The sequence below is a fragment of the Chaetomium fimeti genome (assembly GCF_033439085.1).
Source record: "Chaetomium fimeti strain CBS 168.71 chromosome Unknown B0H64scaffold_12, whole genome shotgun sequence".
Taxonomy (NCBI): Eukaryota; Fungi; Ascomycota; class Sordariomycetes; order Sordariales; family Chaetomiaceae; genus Chaetomium; species Chaetomium fimeti.
Window position 1 is genome coordinate 648,640 of NW_026944340.1, and position 17,778 is coordinate 666,417.

At 56.9% G+C, this 17,778-nt stretch overlaps 7 protein-coding genes across 7 annotated transcripts; 3 read left to right on the plus strand and 4 right to left on the minus strand.

The window, feature by feature from the left end:
• Positions 1-415: 415 nt before the first annotated feature.
• Positions 416-1,842, minus strand: B0H64DRAFT_412140 (uncharacterized protein). Its single transcript, XM_062804900.1, has one exon. It carries the CDS (start codon positions 1,551-1,553, stop codon positions 789-791), a length of 765 nt encoding a protein of 254 aa, XP_062654300.1. The 5' UTR covers positions 1,554-1,842; the 3' UTR covers positions 416-788.
• A 1,531-nt stretch (positions 1,843-3,373) lies between these two features.
• B0H64DRAFT_412144 (heterokaryon incompatibility protein-domain-containing protein) lies at positions 3,374-5,451 on the minus strand. The gene is made up of 2 exons (XM_062804901.1): positions 3,739-5,451; positions 3,374-3,667 (listed from the first exon to the last, which is right to left on the minus strand). The coding sequence occupies exons 1-2, from the start codon at positions 5,195-5,197 to the stop codon at positions 3,462-3,464; spliced, it is 1,665 nt and encodes a 554-aa protein (XP_062654301.1). The 5' UTR covers positions 5,198-5,451; the 3' UTR covers positions 3,374-3,461.
• Positions 5,452-5,791: 340 nt separating this feature from the next.
• On the plus strand, positions 5,792-7,917 carry B0H64DRAFT_56622 (beta-lactamase/transpeptidase-like protein). Its single transcript, XM_062808445.1, has 3 exons — positions 5,792-6,461; positions 6,518-6,884; positions 6,947-7,917. Exons 1-3 carry the CDS (start codon positions 5,954-5,956, stop codon positions 7,782-7,784), a joined length of 1,713 nt encoding a protein of 570 aa, XP_062654302.1. The 5' UTR covers positions 5,792-5,953; the 3' UTR covers positions 7,785-7,917.
• Positions 7,918-8,948: 1,031 nt separating this feature from the next.
• On the plus strand, positions 8,949-10,369 carry B0H64DRAFT_447075 (uncharacterized protein; the record flags this gene model as incomplete). Its single annotated transcript, XM_062806974.1, has 4 exons — positions 8,949-9,193; positions 9,251-9,413; positions 9,471-10,142; positions 10,214-10,369. The coding sequence occupies 4 exons, from the start codon at positions 8,949-8,951 to the stop codon at positions 10,367-10,369; spliced, it is 1,236 nt and encodes a 411-aa protein (XP_062654303.1).
• A 491-nt stretch (positions 10,370-10,860) lies between these two features.
• B0H64DRAFT_479076 (uncharacterized protein) lies at positions 10,861-11,520 on the minus strand (the record flags this gene model as incomplete). Its single annotated transcript, XM_062808286.1, has 2 exons — positions 11,216-11,520; positions 10,861-11,145 (listed from the first exon to the last, which is right to left on the minus strand). Exons 1-2 carry the CDS (start codon positions 11,357-11,359, stop codon positions 10,861-10,863), a joined length of 429 nt encoding a protein of 142 aa, XP_062654304.1. The 5' UTR covers positions 11,360-11,520.
• Positions 11,521-12,168: 648 nt separating this feature from the next.
• On the minus strand, positions 12,169-13,640 carry B0H64DRAFT_331864 (soluble quino protein glucose/sorbosone dehydrogenase; the record flags this gene model as incomplete). The annotated part of the gene is made up of 4 exons (XM_062801025.1): positions 12,169-12,400; positions 12,475-12,830; positions 12,896-13,285; positions 13,347-13,640. The coding sequence occupies 4 exons, from the start codon at positions 13,638-13,640 to the stop codon at positions 12,169-12,171; spliced, it is 1,272 nt and encodes a 423-aa protein (XP_062654305.1).
• Positions 13,641-15,555: 1,915 nt separating this feature from the next.
• On the plus strand, positions 15,556-17,754 carry B0H64DRAFT_452251 (major facilitator superfamily domain-containing protein). Its single transcript, XM_062807194.1, has 2 exons — positions 15,556-16,444; positions 16,560-17,754. The coding sequence occupies exons 1-2, from the start codon at positions 15,829-15,831 to the stop codon at positions 17,492-17,494; spliced, it is 1,551 nt and encodes a 516-aa protein (XP_062654306.1). The 5' UTR covers positions 15,556-15,828; the 3' UTR covers positions 17,495-17,754.
• Positions 17,755-17,778: the final 24 nt, after the last annotated feature.

The window sequence follows — 17,778 nt, forward strand, 5'->3', positions numbered from 1 at the left end:
AAAATGGCCGTCCGTTGGCTAAGGTGGCCAGAGAATGGGCTATACCGAGGTCGACTCTCATCAACCGGAAAAACGGCCAACAACCACGTACGTGCAGTAGCCTTCGAATATTTGTAAAAACTTTCCAGGGCCTAGGAGGACCGTTTGGCCGAGTAGGCTCGCAACCAGGAGGCGACCGGCCTTTCTCCTACCTATTTGCAAATTAAGGAGCTGGCCCAACGAATTCTTTGAAACTGTAGGGACCCAACTAGGTACCCTCGGTAAATGCTGGTTGAGGCGCTTTATCGACCGGTACCCATTCCTGAAGACCTAGAGAGCGTCCGCAACTGGCTCAACACCTACTATCGCGGCCGCGCCCCCAACGTCCAGGCCAGGGAACACTGGCAGGTGCTCAGGTTGTACAAGACTATCAGTGACCGGACCAACCGTTGCCGGAGGTACTGATCAACCAATTTCCATGATGTTGAGCGACCATCTTACCGCAGCTGCTCTGTGCGTGCACATTACTGGTCTCGGAGTATAGATGGTAGAGTTGATTGTCTTAGTCTCAACTGGTTCCCTGAGGCTCTAATGTATGAAGGAAGACATGACTATTTGACATCGGCAGCATTCAGTGCATCCTTATGTATTCTGATGAAATGGAGTTGTGCTGTGTACCTTACTTCAACTTGTTCCTCTCCTCGTACCAGTTCAGGGTGGATCGTTTGCATAGAGAAATGTAACCAAGCCAAGTAGTTCTCCTTTATAGCAGCAGCAGTACCACCACCAACAGCTGTCAGAATCTCTTTTCAACCCTCTTCTTCTAGCTCGTCAAACTCCTTGCACTCCATGTCCATCATGGCATCCAGATCGACGCTGTTCATCATCTTACCGCCCATCGCTTCTGGGTCCACAAAATACACATTCTCGGGCCCGCAGGGAAAGTCGATGTCGTCGGTCACCCTGTAGGCCGACCTCATACCCCAGCCACGACAGATCAGGTGAACCTCGGTGAGGTTGGCGAACAAGCGGCCAATCAGCTTCGACTCGGTGTGGGAAAACACCTCGCAGCCCATGGACCGCTCGAGCCGCAGCCGGCGGACCTGGCGGGCCACAGCCCGGAAATCGCGCAGTTCCGTCTGCCCGACCGAGACCATGTCGATGTCCAAGTTGAGCCAGACGTAGCGGTCCCGCTCGCCCTGCGGGTCATCCTCGGGCACGGGGTCGAAGCCGTCGTAGGGTGTCGTCGCGATGTCGGAAAAGGCTTTCTGGTATCCACCATCATGGGGGTGCCTGCTCAGGTGCTCGCGGGCCGCACGGCAGGTTTGCAGCTGGGCCGGGACCGGGGTGGGCGAGCGCAGGTGGCGCACCGGCGGCAGACGCTTTTTCATCCACTCGGGTGTCCACGAGTCGGGGTCGGTCACCTTGACGGGGCTCGGGTCGTGGTAGACGACGCGCACCTCGACGATGCGGGGCTCGACCGTCAGCTCCCAGATGCGCGCGCGGAGCTCGACTGGGAGGCGGGGGAATGGGTGGAACGTCGCAGTGGTAGCGCTGGTGGTGGTCATGGCCATGCTCGTGCGGGGCGTTCAATCTAGAAGTAGCTCTCCTGAGAGGCTGAATCCTATCGGCAAGAGTTGGACTGGGCCTGGTGGGGGCCAGCTCGATCGGGCGACGACAGAATGCTTGCGTAACACGCCGTTGCCGATACAAGGAAAAACACAAACAAACTTTCTTTCTTTCGCTCTGCTGATTATTGAAAGGCACAAGCCTGGAGCTGCGAGTGATGGGCGGGGTTCTTCTCTTCAACACTCCAAACTGGACTTTCATCATTCATCACCATCTCAAAAACCTTCAAATTCCTATCATGGATAGATGTACAGGGAACAAGTCGCGTCCTCTCTTTCGGCCCCCACTTCCATTGCAACCCTTGTGCATCCCATTCATGCCAATGCTTAATTTACCTGCACACCTAACCCATGCCCCGACGTGGCACAGCCAGAAGGATGAAGGATGAGAACCCGGGGACAAACTGGAAGTGTCGCAGTGTGAAACAGTGATAACCCCTGGGTCCTTGCATTTGCAGCAAGCACTTCAATTAATCTGTATCACAAGCAAGGCCCGCCTATTCTCCCAGCCGCTTCCCTCTCCACACCATGAGTTAACAAAGTTAGCATCTCTTCCGAGTCCCACTTACACCCATCAGTGCCCACCATCCAGATGTCACGAATCACCAAGGTAGTAGTAACGACCGTCGAGGATGCAGATGGCTGGAAGGAAGTCGGCGCCCTCACGACCACCTTCACGCCCCCCGCTTCGTGTACCAAGATCTTCTCGACGTCCAGTAGCAGCCTCGCACTTGTCGGGCCCGAGTACTTCAACGCCGACGGTTGCTATCCAGACGCCGGTAGCCAACCCATTATCAGGGCCTATTTCCGACCCGGCTTAGTATGTCCTTCGGGATGGGCAAGCGAGAATATTTTCGGCGGCACGACGGGTAGGGACCCTGATCTGGTCCTTCCGTCCCTGGCTCCTGACGAGACCGCGGTTGTTTGCTGCCCCAGCGGACTCAGCTACGCCGAGACGCTTCTGTCGTTTGCTCCCGGCGTGGGCGGTTGGTGTATGGGGACGCTGACGGCACCCACATCGATCGAACCCGACAGGTGCTGGAATTGCGGCGAGGACCCGACCGCTCTCCCCATCAGGAATGCCGACGACGTGGCCATGACTCTGCTTCAAACCACCATCCTCCTTCGCTCCGACACAGCAGCCGGACCTGCTTCTACTTCTCGCCCGTCGGCAACAACTACCGACGACAGCCGCACCACCAGCAACAACGTGAATAGCAACGCTGACAACGCCGACAACGGCGCCAGCAACAACAACAACAACAACAACAACAACAACACCAACAACAACAACACCCAAACCAACTCCCCAACCAACTCCCCAACCAACTCCCCAACCAACTCCCCAACCAACTCCCCAACCAACTCCCCCACAATCAACACCCCCGCCATAGCAGCCGGCGTCACAGCCGGCGTCCTCGCCCTAGCCCTAACAGCAGCAGCGATAATCTTCTTCCTCCGCCGCCACCGCCGCCGCAAACAACAGCAGCAGCAATCCCCCCCGCACCCACAATTTGACACGGACCCCAAGGAACTCCACAGCACGTCCTCGGCCCGCACCGAACTGCTCGGCGACACCAACCCGGGCATGGTGAGGCACGAGCTGGGGGCGACGGTGCGCGGGCCGGTGGAGCTGGATGCGGGGATGGGGTATGGGGAGCTGGGGACGGGGTCCGGGGGGGCGTTGGCAGGGGGTGGGGTGTCGATGGGGGGTGGTGGGGTGTCGATGGGGGGTGGTGGTGTTGGTGGCGGTGTTGGTGGTGGGGGGAGGTGGTAGTAGGCGGGAGAGGTTACCTATGTCATGACCATGCGGTATGCTCGGGGTGGGTCGGGGTGGGTTGACTCGGGACGGTCTCACCAACCCAGGGCGCTCCTCAGACCCGCTGGCAGCATACCCGACACCGCCCAGGGAGCTACGACTCCTGGCTTTTGTTGCTGCTCCCTCGGTTCCGACATCCGGATGAAGGACCGGGTGTGTCCGGTCGTGAAGCAGGGTATGGGATCGCTTGGAGACCTTTGGATGTGGAAGGCCATCGCGAGGAGGTCCTGCGGATGCACGTCTGACAGCAAAAGAAAAAGGTTAGGACTGAAGGGGAGGCGGGGTTTGTGGTGTTGTGAGGCTCAAGCTTACAGATTTCACGCTTGGAGCGCTTTGCGGGACAAGAGGAAGAACTGCAATCACACCGCTCTGGAAGGCGCTGGAGGGCCTCGATTTCAGCTGGAAACGGGTAATAACCGTCAATTTTGAATTCCTCTGGGCTTTCGGATATGCACATGCACCGGGGCCCGAGGGTAAAAGCAGCGGTTGGAAGACCCGGCCAGACCGCCAGAAAGTGGCGGCTTGGTTGGGGTAGGCTCGAGAGGGCGGCGTTGTCCCCAACCAGGCCGGCATACGCACTGCTATCGGGGCAGCTAATACGCATGGCGTAGCCTAGAAAGTGCGTCTCGATGGCGGTCGATGGAGCGGGGATGCTCGCACTCCTCATGATATATTGGTCCGCCATACGAACCTCGAAAAAGCCCCTGATCGTGACGGCCGGGATCTTGAAGCACTCAACTAGCTTTTCGAACGTCTTGAGGCCTGTCCACAGCTCGAAGCCCGTGGATATCGAATTCTTTCGCAGCTCGGGCTGGCCGGGAAACCGGATCCTGCACACATATGTCCAAAGCAGGTGAAACTCCGACTCATCATAGGCTGGTTGCATATGATGCGAGTCGAAGCCACCCGCGTGCCCCAGCATCGGCAACATGGCGTACATTCTATCTCTCGGGTTCTCGCATGCCCGTGTCAGGTGCTGAGACATCAGCCCCGTGAGCGTGACCGTCTGGTTCTGCTTCTGGCGGGCATACCACTTGTGCGTTCCCATCCCTGTCCGAGTGTCGGACAGTTCCTTCAGCGCGCGCTCGAGATCCGGACCAGGAGGGTAGCGCTTGAGCGACTTCATCTTGCCCCGCCAGTCATACGCCTGCCTCTCGAGCTCCGACCAGTCCAGAACGTCCTCGCCACTGTACAGGCGCAACTCCCGCGCGAGCCCGATCTCTTGTACGATCCACATACGGGTGAAGTACGGGTTGGCCAATATGGCGTGGACGGCAGCCTGCCAGCGCTCAAAGACTTCGTCCTGCGCTTGGCTGGCATCAACCGTCCTCGGGATTAGGGGGTACAGGTTCCGCATTGTGGCGAGACTGTCGCCGCACTCCAAGCAGGCCGCGACGGATTTGGCGCCGTGGTAGATGGTCCCCATCATGCCGACCTGGGAGCTCTTCTCGTGCATGTCGCCTTGGTTGATACAGATGGCGTCGATCCACACGGGTACGTTGCTATGGTGAGAGCGCATGGTGCGGAGCGCATCGTGGCATCCCTGGCGGACGGTCATCGGTTTCTGATCGATGGTGATGGTGGCGGTTGGGGTGGGAGGACCCCATGTGTACGAGATGGCCACGTACGGCGGTTTGCGCTTCAGCGACACCACGGTGATTGTGCAATGGAGAGGGGATTCTGGTAAGCCGGGGTGGATGGTGAGGAGCCGGATCTGCTCGGTTGGCTGGTCCAACGGGGTATACGCAAAGGGGGATTCCATATCGGACATAGTATGCCTCGACTTTGAAGCCGACTATCGCGCACTACTGTGTAGTTACAGTCTTGTGTGTTCAGACAGAACATGATGCTCGCGTCGCATCTTCCACAGTAAGCGAGGGTTTCCCGCTCCCATGGTTGCCTGTTCTGTTCTCCATATCCACCAGGAAGGTTACCAATCACATCAGGGCGGCCAGGCAGGGGGAACAAAACGATGCATCGCTCCCCACGGGATGTTTGTAATTGTGCCAAGGCTACCTCGGTGCCGATCTTGTCCCTGATTCCGGGTTGTGTTCTTCAGCATTGCGAAGTTATTCCCTATTTCAGGAATCAGGACCCTCGTGCCTCCCTGCGAGCCCTACGAGCCCTTCGAGTCCGGATGTCCGCCCATTCCGCGTCCCGCCCCTGCACGGTTCTTTCTCCATCTGTACCTCAACCCCTCCTTTACCCGACCAAATCCTCGGGCCTTGGCCAGCGGCCCTTTTTGGACTTCTGTACAGTACCTGCAGGGCCGATCCTCCGGCGTAACTCAAGGCTTACTCGGTTCTTCATTGGACGGGCTCACGGGCCGCACACTGACGAAGTGGGTTGTCATTGCATCATACTACGGTTAAACCACCGTCCCTAGTCAAATCCCGGGGAGATTTCTATGTACACTAGGTAGGTCGGTAAAGTATAAAAGTAGCCGAAGGGTCCGAACGTCGCCTTCAAGTTTGTACTCACCATCCTCCTCCCTCTATGATCTATCCGTAAAGGATTCCCCTTCACCATGAGGCCTACGATCTCCCAAATTGTCCTCGCCTTCGGGTTTGCGGGCACCGTTTGCCAGGCTCAAAACTGCCCCCTTCTCGGACCTGCGTACCCTTCGCCGACTGATGTAGCCGCCCCAGCGTTTGTTGCCGCAAAGGCAAAGTTTGACGAAGCCATCGCGGCGCATCCCGACATAGACAAGGACAATGTGTTCTTTGCCATCGAGGTCTATTCTTCGCTGTCGAAAGAGAAGGGCAGCATTCATCGCCACTTCAACCACGCCCCGGGGCAGAATCTGTCCATCACTGTCGGTCCCGACACGGTCTTCCCGGTCCACAGCATTTCCAAGGCTATAACCGTGTACACGGTGATCTCGAAGTTGGGGTTTGATTACTGGCACGAACCTGTGACGAAATTCATCCCCGAGCTTGCGAACCAGAAGTCCCATGATCCCATCCGGGACGTGGATTGGTCTGAGGTCACGATTGGATCCCTGGCGAGCCAGATCAGTGGGATTTCCAGGGACTGTACGGTTATATCCCAATCTTTTAGCTGGAACGTTGCTGATAATTTGCCGCCCTAGATGCTTGGACTGACGTCTCTGCCACCATGACCGAGGTGCCTGGTCTTCGCACACTGGATGAGTCTGAAATTATCAAGTGTAACTTCCCCCCGTACCCGCCCTGCACTAGGGAACAGGCCATGGCCAATGTGCTACGGACCTATCCCCTCGCCAAATCCTACCGCACACCAAACTACTCCAACATGGCGTTCCAGCTCCTCGCCTACGCTGTCGAGAACATCACAGGAACGGCGTTCCCGGATTTGATAGTTGAGCAACTCGTTGAGCCCCTGGGACTGGACCGTTTCTTTGTCAAGTACCCGGGCGACATCGAAGACGCCGTCAAGGAATACGTCGGCTGGAACCTCGATTTTGGCGACTTGGCCCCGTAAGGTCCCCTCCCCCACAACTGGGTAAGGTAGTTCCCAGATATACTAACCTACCTCGCAGCATGGGTGGATACTACTCCTCCCTCACCGAGCTCACAGCCATCGGCCGCTCCATCCTCAACTCCACCCTGATCCCGGAATTCACCACCCGTAGGTGGCTCCGGCCCGTCACGCACGCCTCCACCCCCTACTTCTCCATGGGCAGCCCGTGGGAGATCATGCGGCAGCGGGTCCCGGTCAGCACCACGCCCGAGACGACGCGGAACCGCATCGCCGACGTCTACACCAAGCAGGGCGGCGGCGGCGAGTACACCAGCCTGCTGGGCATGTCGCCCGACCACGAGATCGGCATTTCCATCTGCACGGCGGGCCTCGTGACGAGCCCGTCCTTCCTGGCCATTCGCCAGCTCTTCATGGACATCTGGCTCCCCGCCGCGGAGCAGGCCGCGCGCGACCAGGCGCTGGCCAACCTGGTGGGCACCTACACGCTCGGGGACCCCGAGGACCCGTCGACCTTCTCGACGGCCGAGATCGCGCTGCTGCCGGACGAGCCGGCCATCGCGCTCATGTCGCTGGTCAGCAACGGCACCGACGTCATGGCGCTGCTGCGCGAGAACACGCACCAGCTAGACGGGTTTGAGGGGGACATGCGCATGTGGTACTACCCCGTCGGCCTGGAGTCGGGCGAGGGCGACAGCAAGAAGATGGCGTTCCGCGGTGTGGCCGGGCTGGAGGGCAAGCTGCCCATCGAGGACTGCGGGTCGTGGGCCGAGGGCGATCGCATTCGCTTTGGCAACTATCCCACGGATATGCTCATCTTTGAGCTGGGCAAGGACGGCAAGGCCAAGGGCTTCGAGATTCCTGCTTTGGGGCACACTTTGTTGCGGAATAAGGAGTGAGGGGGGTGATGCTCTGGGTTTGTGTGTAAGGGCCTGGAGGGGGAATAATATGGGGACGGACTGCGGTTTTGGTTCTCTTCAAAGAACAACGTCTCCTCTTCGAGGGATGTTTTTTCTTCGCTTGGACTCTTCCTGTCCGAGTTAATATTATTAGCGGTCCCAGCACTGCAGCATCCCTTCTTCATCTCGCATCAACCCCTGTCTGCATCTGCAGCTGCGCTACCAGAGAAACAAGGTTGTCGAGACTTCGTCGAGAACTTTCTCTTCACCCAATATTCCCAATATTCATCATGCACCTCGACCAATTCATCAAGAAGAACTCAGCCCATTTGTCGGAGATTTTAATCAAGATCCGGTTACCCGGGAGGCAAGCCTGGATCTTTGCTGACATGGTGGTCTCACCACGCGCGTCCCATCCTCGTTGGAACCCCCTGCTTACTTTGCCACCGTCCTGCATGCATTGGCGTACCGCTCGGACAGCAAGATTCCAGCGCTATCGAACACGGATTGTGACCTCTCCGAGCCGCGTCAGGAAATGGTACGTCCCTTTCTGCATTGGCGATGTCCCCCTTGTTGAAAATCTCCTATGCTCCGGCTCTGAGCGTGCTCTCAACGCTGGCAGATCACAAACAGTGAACCAAGCCACATCTAGGACCGCACCAGTGTGGTGTGGGTGTTATGAAACAAGAAGCGGCTTGTCAGATTTAGCCCGTAACGTACGGAGTACTTCAAGCCGTATTAGCCCTCTTCCGACGGTGTTATTGAAGCGCCCACCAAATGTCATTTCGTTGTCTCTTTCGCCTTCCCGCTCAAGACCTCTTCAGCCCAACATGACAAGGGAGCAGCCGCAGAGTAATTTGCCTTGTGCCGGGGTTGCAACCGTCCAAGCCCGCCCAAGCCCTGCACCAACGGTCCGACCGAACCGACACTAACTCGTGTTAGCCATGCTATTCGTATGCCACCCAAAGATGGAATGATTCCACTAAGATCTCGGCCGGCAACCGGCTAACTTGTGTTGCATCGCAGGATGTTGTTGGTTCTCGAACTCGGTTGTCTCCGGCGTATATAAGGAAACCGTCGACCGTCGTTCGCGTGTCTGCTTCTTCGGTCAAGCCGCTCTCACTTGGTTTGTCACTCTTTACGTTTCTTTTCACGTCGTTGACTATGGTGGCCCTTAAGCAATCCGGGCTGGTGGTGTGCGCCCTCCTCGCCTCTGTCCTCGGCGCGTCGGTTCCGGCCAAGCTGCCCAAGCTGTCCGACTTCACTGCCGCGCAGATCGAGAACGGTGAAGCTCTCAGCGCGTTGGGCGAGCTCGCTCACAAGAACCTGGACCCGAAGTTCCGCTGCAAATCTCCCCGCGCCGCCGCCAATCCTTGCACGCCAGGCAAGTTGAGGATCCGCAGAGAATGGTGAGTCTGCGAGCTACCCTATGTGTTCAGGAGCGGTAGCTCACTGGTGGAATTTAGGGGGTCTCTGTCCGTAGACCAGCGCAAGGAGTACATCGCGGCCGTCCAGTGCCTTCGCACGAAGCCCAGCACTCTCGACCCAGCCACCGCCCCCGGCGCCAAATCCCTCTTTGACGATTTCGTGGCCATCCATCTCATGCAGACCATGAACATCCATCTCTCGGTTCGTCTCCCAACCCAGCTGGCCTCCGATTCCCCCTCTTGCTAACACAAGTTACAGGGTATCTTCCTAACGTGGCACCGCTACTACACCTGGGTGTACGAGGAGAAGCTCCGGACCGAGTGCGGCTACACCGGCACAGTGCCCTACTGGGAATGGGGCCTGAGCGCCCACGACCCTGCCTCATCCCCGGTATTCGACGGATCGGAGACCTCCCTCGGCGGCAACGGCGACTACGTCCCGCACGAAGGGCTCATCCTCACCGAACCCCTCAACCCCGCCGCCCTCATCCCGCTCCCCGCGGGTTCCGGCGGCGGCTGCGTGACGACGGGCCCGTTCGCCAACATGACGGTGCACATCGGACCCGTGGCGCTGGCCCAGTACGGCACGACCGACGCGACCAGCTCGGCGGACCCGCTGGGCGACGGCAACGCGCGCTGCCTCAAGCGCGACCTGAACGCGGGCGTGGCTAGTCGGTACACCAGCTTCCGCAACACGACGACGCTGATCCTCGAGAACGCCGACATCGCGCGGTTTCAGGGCGTCATGCAGGGCGACCCGCGCTATGTACGTGGTGAGCTGGGCGTGCATGGTGGTGGCCACTTTACGATTGGTGGTGACCCGGGCGCGGATCCGTTTATTTCGTCGGGGGATCCGGCGTTTTTTGTGCACCACTCGCAGATTGATCGCGTTTACTGGATTTGGCAGATGCTCGATCTTGAGAACCGCAAGGTGAGTTTTTCCTTTTTTTTTTCCCTCTGCAGGTGACGAGGTGGGATGCAAGCTAACGTTGTCGTATCTAGGACGTGTTTGGGACCCAGACTTTCCTCGACTTCCCCCCGAGCCCGAACGTCACGCTTGACGACGTTATTGATATCTCGCCTCTTGCGCCGCCTATCCGGCTCGGAGACTTGATGGACACCGTCGGTGGCTCGCCGTTCTGCTACATCTATCTCTGAGGGCGATAGAAAGGGTCGGGTAGGTAGGTTTGGAAGCGGTTGACTTGTCAGCTGTTGGCTAGTGTCTCCTGGTCTGTTAGAGTATGGTTACCTATTCTAGGTAGAAATTAGACGGCACGAATATCGACCTGGCAACTGACTATTCACCTCTTTCGCAAACAGGAAAATGTACCTAATGTATCAGCAACAGACGGATGCGACGTTGATGATATGCTAGTGATGCACTGCGCCTCTGTGAAATGGGATATATTTTATACGGGTCGGACGAGGAGGAAAGAATGGGAATGCGAAGGATTAAGCCCTTGGTGGCCCTCAACAAGCGCTCCGTACGAATCAACAGCAGCACATGTGCATGCAGAAAACCACCCCCGGAGACGTATTATCAGGCGACGTGTTGCGAGCTTTGACGTTCCCTTTTCATACAACAGTGAATGAGGCCATTTATGGCCGAGAAAAAAGCGAGGCCCCTGTCAATGGATCAATGGGTGTGCTTAAGAAGACCGAAGGGTTGGGACGTACGAAACAGTATATAACAAATAAGCAACCGTGCCTTGGGCCGAACCCGCCGGGTAGGAGCGGAGAGTGTCGCAGTTATCGTCGCCGCATTCGCGATTCTGGCCGTACAGGAACATGGTGACCATGCCGCCGATTATCGCCAAGAGGATTCCGATAATGTCGGCGAAAGACGTGCATCCGAGCTCGGGACGACCGATGTCTGATGAGCTGCCGAAGATCAAGGTGCAGACCCTGGTTAAGACGGCGAGGTTGAAGAGTACCTAATAAAAGGACATCCTATATGGAGCGTCGTTAGCATTCTGGAAAATGGGATATGCGACAGATACTTACCACCACATAACCAGCGACAAAATGGCTACCGAATCTCGCGCTACCGTATGCCAGGTAGCCTAGACCGACCAAGAGAAGCACCACTGAGGCCGCGCGCAGGACGAACTGAGCCCAGAGCGGCCAGGAGGCGCGATTCTGAGCCATGTTTCTTGTCGGAAAGTGGGAGGGAACTGAATGAGCAAAACTCGTGGCGTGAGGTTGGGGGACAAGGAAGTATTCTTGTTGGTGATGGAGATGGTTGAGGCGGCTGGTTGTTGTTGTTGTTGTTGTTGTTGTTGTTGTTGTTGTTGTTGTTGTTGTTGTTGAACGGTTAATTTGCGACATGGAATCGGTGTGGGTTGCCGTGCGCGCAAACAGTGCGACTTCAAGCTCCTTGGGTCGGCATGGGCGGCTGGTTGGTTTGACTGTGAGTGAATATATTATATATATGATGAGGGCTCTACCGGTTCTACCCGTTTTCACCTTAGCCGCTGGAAGACAAATGACAGCTGACGTCTTGATTAGGATGATACAGCAGCCATTTGAAGTGCGGTTCGTACGGGAACATGTGTGGTCCCGGATGTTATAACTCTACCACCAAGGGTACTGTTATCTACTTCCTCCTTGGTATTCCATGGTTTTATCCCATCATGTGGGTAATTCTTGGACTCTGCTGAATGACCGTCACAGGTGAATACCTTGTCAGCGGGACTATTAAGACATACTGCGGGACTCTGTTCATCGGCGATGTAAGTTCCACGCGAATGCGTTCCTCCATTGGCCTTAGAATCTTTCCCCTTGTACCGAAGCCACTCTTCACATAAGTAGATGATCTAATGACTGACCTAGCAAATGATAGTGTAACCAAGGGAGCCAGATGCACAAGGTACCGGCGTCCCACTCTACACTCTACACCTCCCCTGTATACCTCACTGTAGGCCTAATCCATCCCTCAGCACAGCCCACCCTCCACTTCAAGCACCATAGATGACGTATATCTCCCCCGACGTGTCACTCGACACGAACAGGCGGCCCTTGGCGTCAAAGTCAAGACCCACGGGGCGGAAGCAGTTGTTGGGGCAGGCGCCGATGTTGGTGTTCTCCATGACGGGGATCTGGGCGGTGGTGCTGGTGACGTGATGGACGGGCTGGCCGTCCTTGAAGTCGACGCGCATGACGCGGTAGCCGTTGGCCGGGTTGCGGTTCCTTTTACGGGGGAGGTGTTCATGTTAGTAACTGGCATGGAACTCGGGAGGGGTACGGGGCACGGGGGGGCATACCAGCTGCCGTGGAAGGCAATGTAGGCGGCGGTGCTGTTCTGGTTGAACTTGATGTCGAGCGGGGCGGTGTGGGCGTGGAAGTGCAGGCGGCCGGTCATGCGGTTGTTGGCGCACTCGTCGGCGCTCACGCTCGGCACGTTGTCGGGCTTGAACAGGCCGCCGACCAGCAGGCCGTTGATGCCGACGCCCTGGGGGTCCCACGCGGGGACGCACGACGGGTAGCCGTAGTTGAGGCCCTTGTATCGGTTGTCGGTCGCGTTGAGCACCCCGTGGTAGCTCAGCCGCTCAGCCGGGTTGTCGTTGTGGATGTCACGCCCGTTGAGCCGCACGTCGTCCATCTGGTTCTCGACGGACCACTTTGCCGAGTTAGTACCTGCTATCCACACAGTTCTTTGCTCCTTCTCTGAAAAAGGGCACGCACAAAGCCGCCAAAGTTGGCATCCTCGGTCATGCCGACAATGTTGCGGAGGCCCCAGCCGATAACCTCGCCGGCCGTGTTGTAGTTGTGGGCGCTCTGGGTTCCCTGGCTAATACTGAAAGACTTGATCATGCTACGCGCGGAATCCTGGTTAGTGGTGCTGGTGTCGATGTTGGCCTGGGATCCACGCGCCACCAGGATTGTGTCGGGGTTCCATTTGGACGTGGCAATGGCCCGGGTCGGGTGCGTTCCCTGGAAGGCCATTCCCGTTACGATTTGCTTGCCTTGTCCGACCTGGCCGGTGCTGGCATCATAGGAGTATGCCGTCACGCTCGCAAGGTTGGAGGTGAAGAGCGTCTTGCCATCGGCGCTGAGCGCAATCCCGTGGTTTGTCTAGGCGTTTTGTGTCCGTCAGTTTATTCATCAGTGGTCGGTAGACCCGGGTTTGGCTTACCGATCCGGTGATGATTTGGGTGTTGGACTGGACGCACACAATGTCACCCTGGTCCTGTAAGACAAGCCGTCTGACGCCCTGGGTCGCTCCCTCAGTCACCAACAAGTTGCCCGCCGAGTCCACCGCGATGTGCCGGGGGTTGCGAAGGCCGGTTGCGAGCACGCTGTACCGGTATCCGGAGCCCATCTTCGGCTGGAACCGACCGGTAACGCCGGGGCAGGATTGAGCGGCAACCTGGTGGGCAAAAAGGGACGTCAGGGCGACGACGCCCGCGAGCGTGCTGATGTGGCCCATGGCTCTAGCTCTAGACTTTGGTGTATGGCACTCTTGTGTATCTAGTCGGTGTGTCCTTGGGAAATCTAGGCTCTGGTCCTAGGATTCGATAGGAAGTCAACGGTCTGACACTGGAGCTGGGCTTCACATTCCACAACATACAATTCGCGGTTCGGCACTATCCATACTGCGAGGAGCGGGAAGGGCCCTCTTATGACGATGATTCGAATGTTACCCCATTGTGAATGGCCCATCTACCGGGTACATGCAATTTATATGCTCTTTCCCATGCCCCGGTCGCCATGCTCGAGCCATGGTCCCGACACCACCGTTCCCCGTCATGAAAGGGGGCGGGAATCAAGGATATTAAACAATGACACTGGATGGCACTGGATGGCACGCAAGGAGCGGGGGTCCATCATATGCGCTCCGCTTGGCGGTCGTGCTGCAACATTCACCCGGTTCAGTGTCGGCTGGCAGGGAGAGTTGGGCTGGAATCCCCGGTAAAGCGCCGGACCATGGCCGCCCGACTTGTCCAATCGCAATCTATCCGGGCCCTTGGTACTCTTTGAGTCGCGGAATCTTCTTGCGCCAAGGCACTTTCGCAAGAGTTGACAGCGACGCTACAAATAGCATTGTGTTCAAGTCGCATTCGCTGCGCTATTAGTCAGTGTCGTAAGGGTTAATATTTCCGGAGGGGGTTTTCAGATCTAGTTACCTAGGTATGCGAAGTTCATCGTCTCCTGCCTTGTTCCTACGAGTAGGTTGGTTGCTTAATGTTTACCAGGTAGGTAGTGACTGGAAACCACAGACGGAGAGCTTTAGGGTGGGAGTACTTAAGACACTTGCTTGCACAACTTACATTTGTGCGTGATTCGGTTCCAGTTGCAAAGCTGGCAGAGGAACGTCACACCGTTTCCACCGTCGTCATCGGCCAGGGGTAATATTCTGAAGGTCGAGACACAAACACAACTGGATCCCATGGGAATCAACTTGATATGGGAAGAGAGGTAGGCACACGGCACATGTAGACTATAGTTCCGGGGTCAGCATCGTATTCATTTCCACATTTCCATTAAAACCTGGTAACTGGTACCTCGCCCTCAAAACTTGAACCGCACGATTGTTGCTCCTAGAGGTCGGGTCTTGTGTTACGATTTCTGTTGCCACGGTACATGCCGTCACACCATTTTTCTTCCCGATTGACACCCTCGATGATTGGCTAGCACGAGACGGCTTGTGTGAGAGACCACGAAGTGCCGAATGGATTGTTGCCTGTCATCTTCAATTCACCCCGCATCAGTCACCTCGTTACGAAGCACAAGCATTACGAAGTCGGACATGCGGATTACTAGGTAAGGTACCCAGCCCCTGTAGACGGCGTGCCGGTGAGACTGACGCTGCACAAGTCCCGAGACATGGGAGCGGATCGATCCATGTGGAGCTGTAAGCACCCCGATGAGTGCGACTCTTCGGAATCAACAAGGCATTGGGGGTCACAAGACCCTAACTAAGCCATCTCGTCTTGGAAAATTCTTCCTCGCGTTTATCGGCACAAAAACGAACCGGGAATAACGTGTAGAGAGGAGGAGAACCCGGGCCTTGACAGGCTAGTATCGGCTGTCGGGAGCCAAGACCCGGGTGAGGTGGCGGTCTCCGGTGCAAGTTCTCCGTGTCTCACGCAACGGGTTGAGACACGGGAAGCCGGACTTTGCGCGATTGTAAGTTGAATACGGCGATTTCATGTTCCGTCATACCGTCACACCCCATTTCAGTAGGACTTAGATGCGGCGCGCAAAAAAGCGATACAGCACAAGCGGTTACCGGGTCGGGAGGAGGATGGATCTGCATGCTGGTTTGTTTGGTTGCTTTTTGACTTTGGGGGAAGGTGGAGAATGAGACCGACCCACGGAGAATTTTTCTGGTCACGGCAGGCAAAAAGAACTGAAAGTTTTCCTCCAACTCAAAACCGTTCAATCATTTCTTTTATCTTTATCCTCACTGAGAACCATAGTTTTGGGCCAATTGGTGAAGAAAAGCGTGCCACTACCAAGCAGTACCGGGGTCTGTCTCCAATTCATCCCAGATAAGTTTATCAGCGTCTCCGAGCCGGAGTAAGTGCCCAAACCCAGCATTGCCGAACCAACTGGAACCCACTCGCTGGCTTCCCCTGCTGCCCGTTATCGCCGATTATCGTGAACACGAGAGAATGACGGGAAAAAGCGATACTGTCCAGGCAGGGAACGCCTGCCCAGCTAGCGACGTTAGCTACGCCACAACCGACTCGTCCACGCTCTCGTTCCCCAACCCCGAAAAGCAATCACCCCCGTCCAGCTCCAGTGACACCATCCCCGCCCACACCGCCAATGACATCGAAGCCGCCCACAATGACACCACCACCACCACCACCAGATGCCAATACGGCACCGCCGCCATCCCCAACGAAAAGGACGGCCCCCCTTTCGACGACGCCGACCTGCCCACCGCGGCAGCCCTGACGCTGCACCCGTCGGCGGCGACGACGATCGACTTCCCCGAGGGCGGGCTGACGGGCTGGCTGGTGGTGCTGGGGTCCTTCTGCGCGATGCTGTCGCTGTTCGGGCTGATCAACTCGGCGGCCGTGTTCGAGTCGTACTTCTCGACGCACCAGCTGGCCCACAAGACGGCGTCCGAGATCGGCTGGATCTTCAGCCTGTACCTGTTCATCGTCTTCTTCGTCGGCATCCAGGTCGGGCCCTTCTTTGACCGCTTTGGCGCGCGCGTGCCGGTCGCTGTGGGCGGCGCGTTGATCTTTCTGAGTTTGTTGCTGCTGAGCTGGTGCGACGGTATGTTCTTTTTTTTTCTTTTTTCTGGTTTTTATGGTTTGTTATTTACCCCCCCCCCCGGTTTGGGTCAATGCGGTCTGTCTTGTTTTACGGTTGATGGTTAACAGGGACACAGAGTATTACCAGATTATCCTTACGTACTCGGTGATGGGCGGGTTGGGAGGTGCGATGTTGAACAGCCCAGCTTACGGGGCCATCGCGCACTTCTTCAACGCTCGCCGCGGGCTGGCTACGGGGATCGCATCAACCGCCGGCGGCGTCGGCGGCGTGATATTCCCCATATTGCTCCGAGAGCTGCTACCCAGTGTCGGGTTTGGCTGGAGCTGCCGCATTCTGGCCTTCATCATGCTCGGTCTGGCGATCCCGTCCAATCTCTTTATCAAGACGAGGTTGCCGCCCGCCAGGGGTCCTGATGGCCGGCCCAAGGTGCAGTCTGTCTGGCCTGATTTCACTGTCTTTAAGGACGCCCGCTTCGCGTTTGCCTCGATTGGCATCTTCTTTATGGAGTGGGGCCTGTTCATCCCTCTTACATACATCGTTTCATTCGCTGCGGCCAATGGCCAAGATGCAACGGAGAGTTACCTGCTTCTGTCGTACCTGAATGCCGGGTCCGTACTGGGGCGACTACTTCCTGGGGTTCTCGCCGACCGTTTCGGGCGGTTCAACGTTATCATCGTGACCATCGCACTGTGCGTCATCACGGTCCTGGCGTTATGGTTACCCGCGGGGACATCGGAAGCTGTGTTAATTGTGTACGCCGTGCTCTTTGGATTCGCGAGCGGGAGTAACCTAGGCCTGGTGCCCGTCTGCCTAGGGCAGCTGTGTGATCACCGCCAGTATGGCCGCCTCTTCTCGACCGCCATGATGGTTGCGAGTTTTGGGACCCTCAGCAGTGTCCCAATCGGCGGCGCAATTTTGGATTCCGGATCATCGGATGAGGCCTGGAGGAACCTAATCATCTTCGCGGGCGTCGCGTATGTCGTTGCGCTAGGGTGCTACACCACCGCCCGCGTGCTGGCCATTGGATGGAGCCCTCGGAAGATTTTCTAGAGCATCCAAACGGTGCGTTACGATATGGGTAGATAGATTTCGATACCCTGGGTAGCGGGTGAGAGTCCTTGGATAACATTTTAATAGCGGGAGCGAGACTTGGAAACCGGGCTGATTCCACAAAAGAAAAGGAGGAACGAAGCGGGGTAAAAAAAGAAATAAAAGTTTTGATAACGAAGCTTGCATCAACGGTTCCTTTCTTTATTGTGTATGGTACACTCTGAGTCTTGGACGGTCTCATTAAGCATTGCACTGCCCCCTTTGGCCTGCCGTCTCTCGGACTG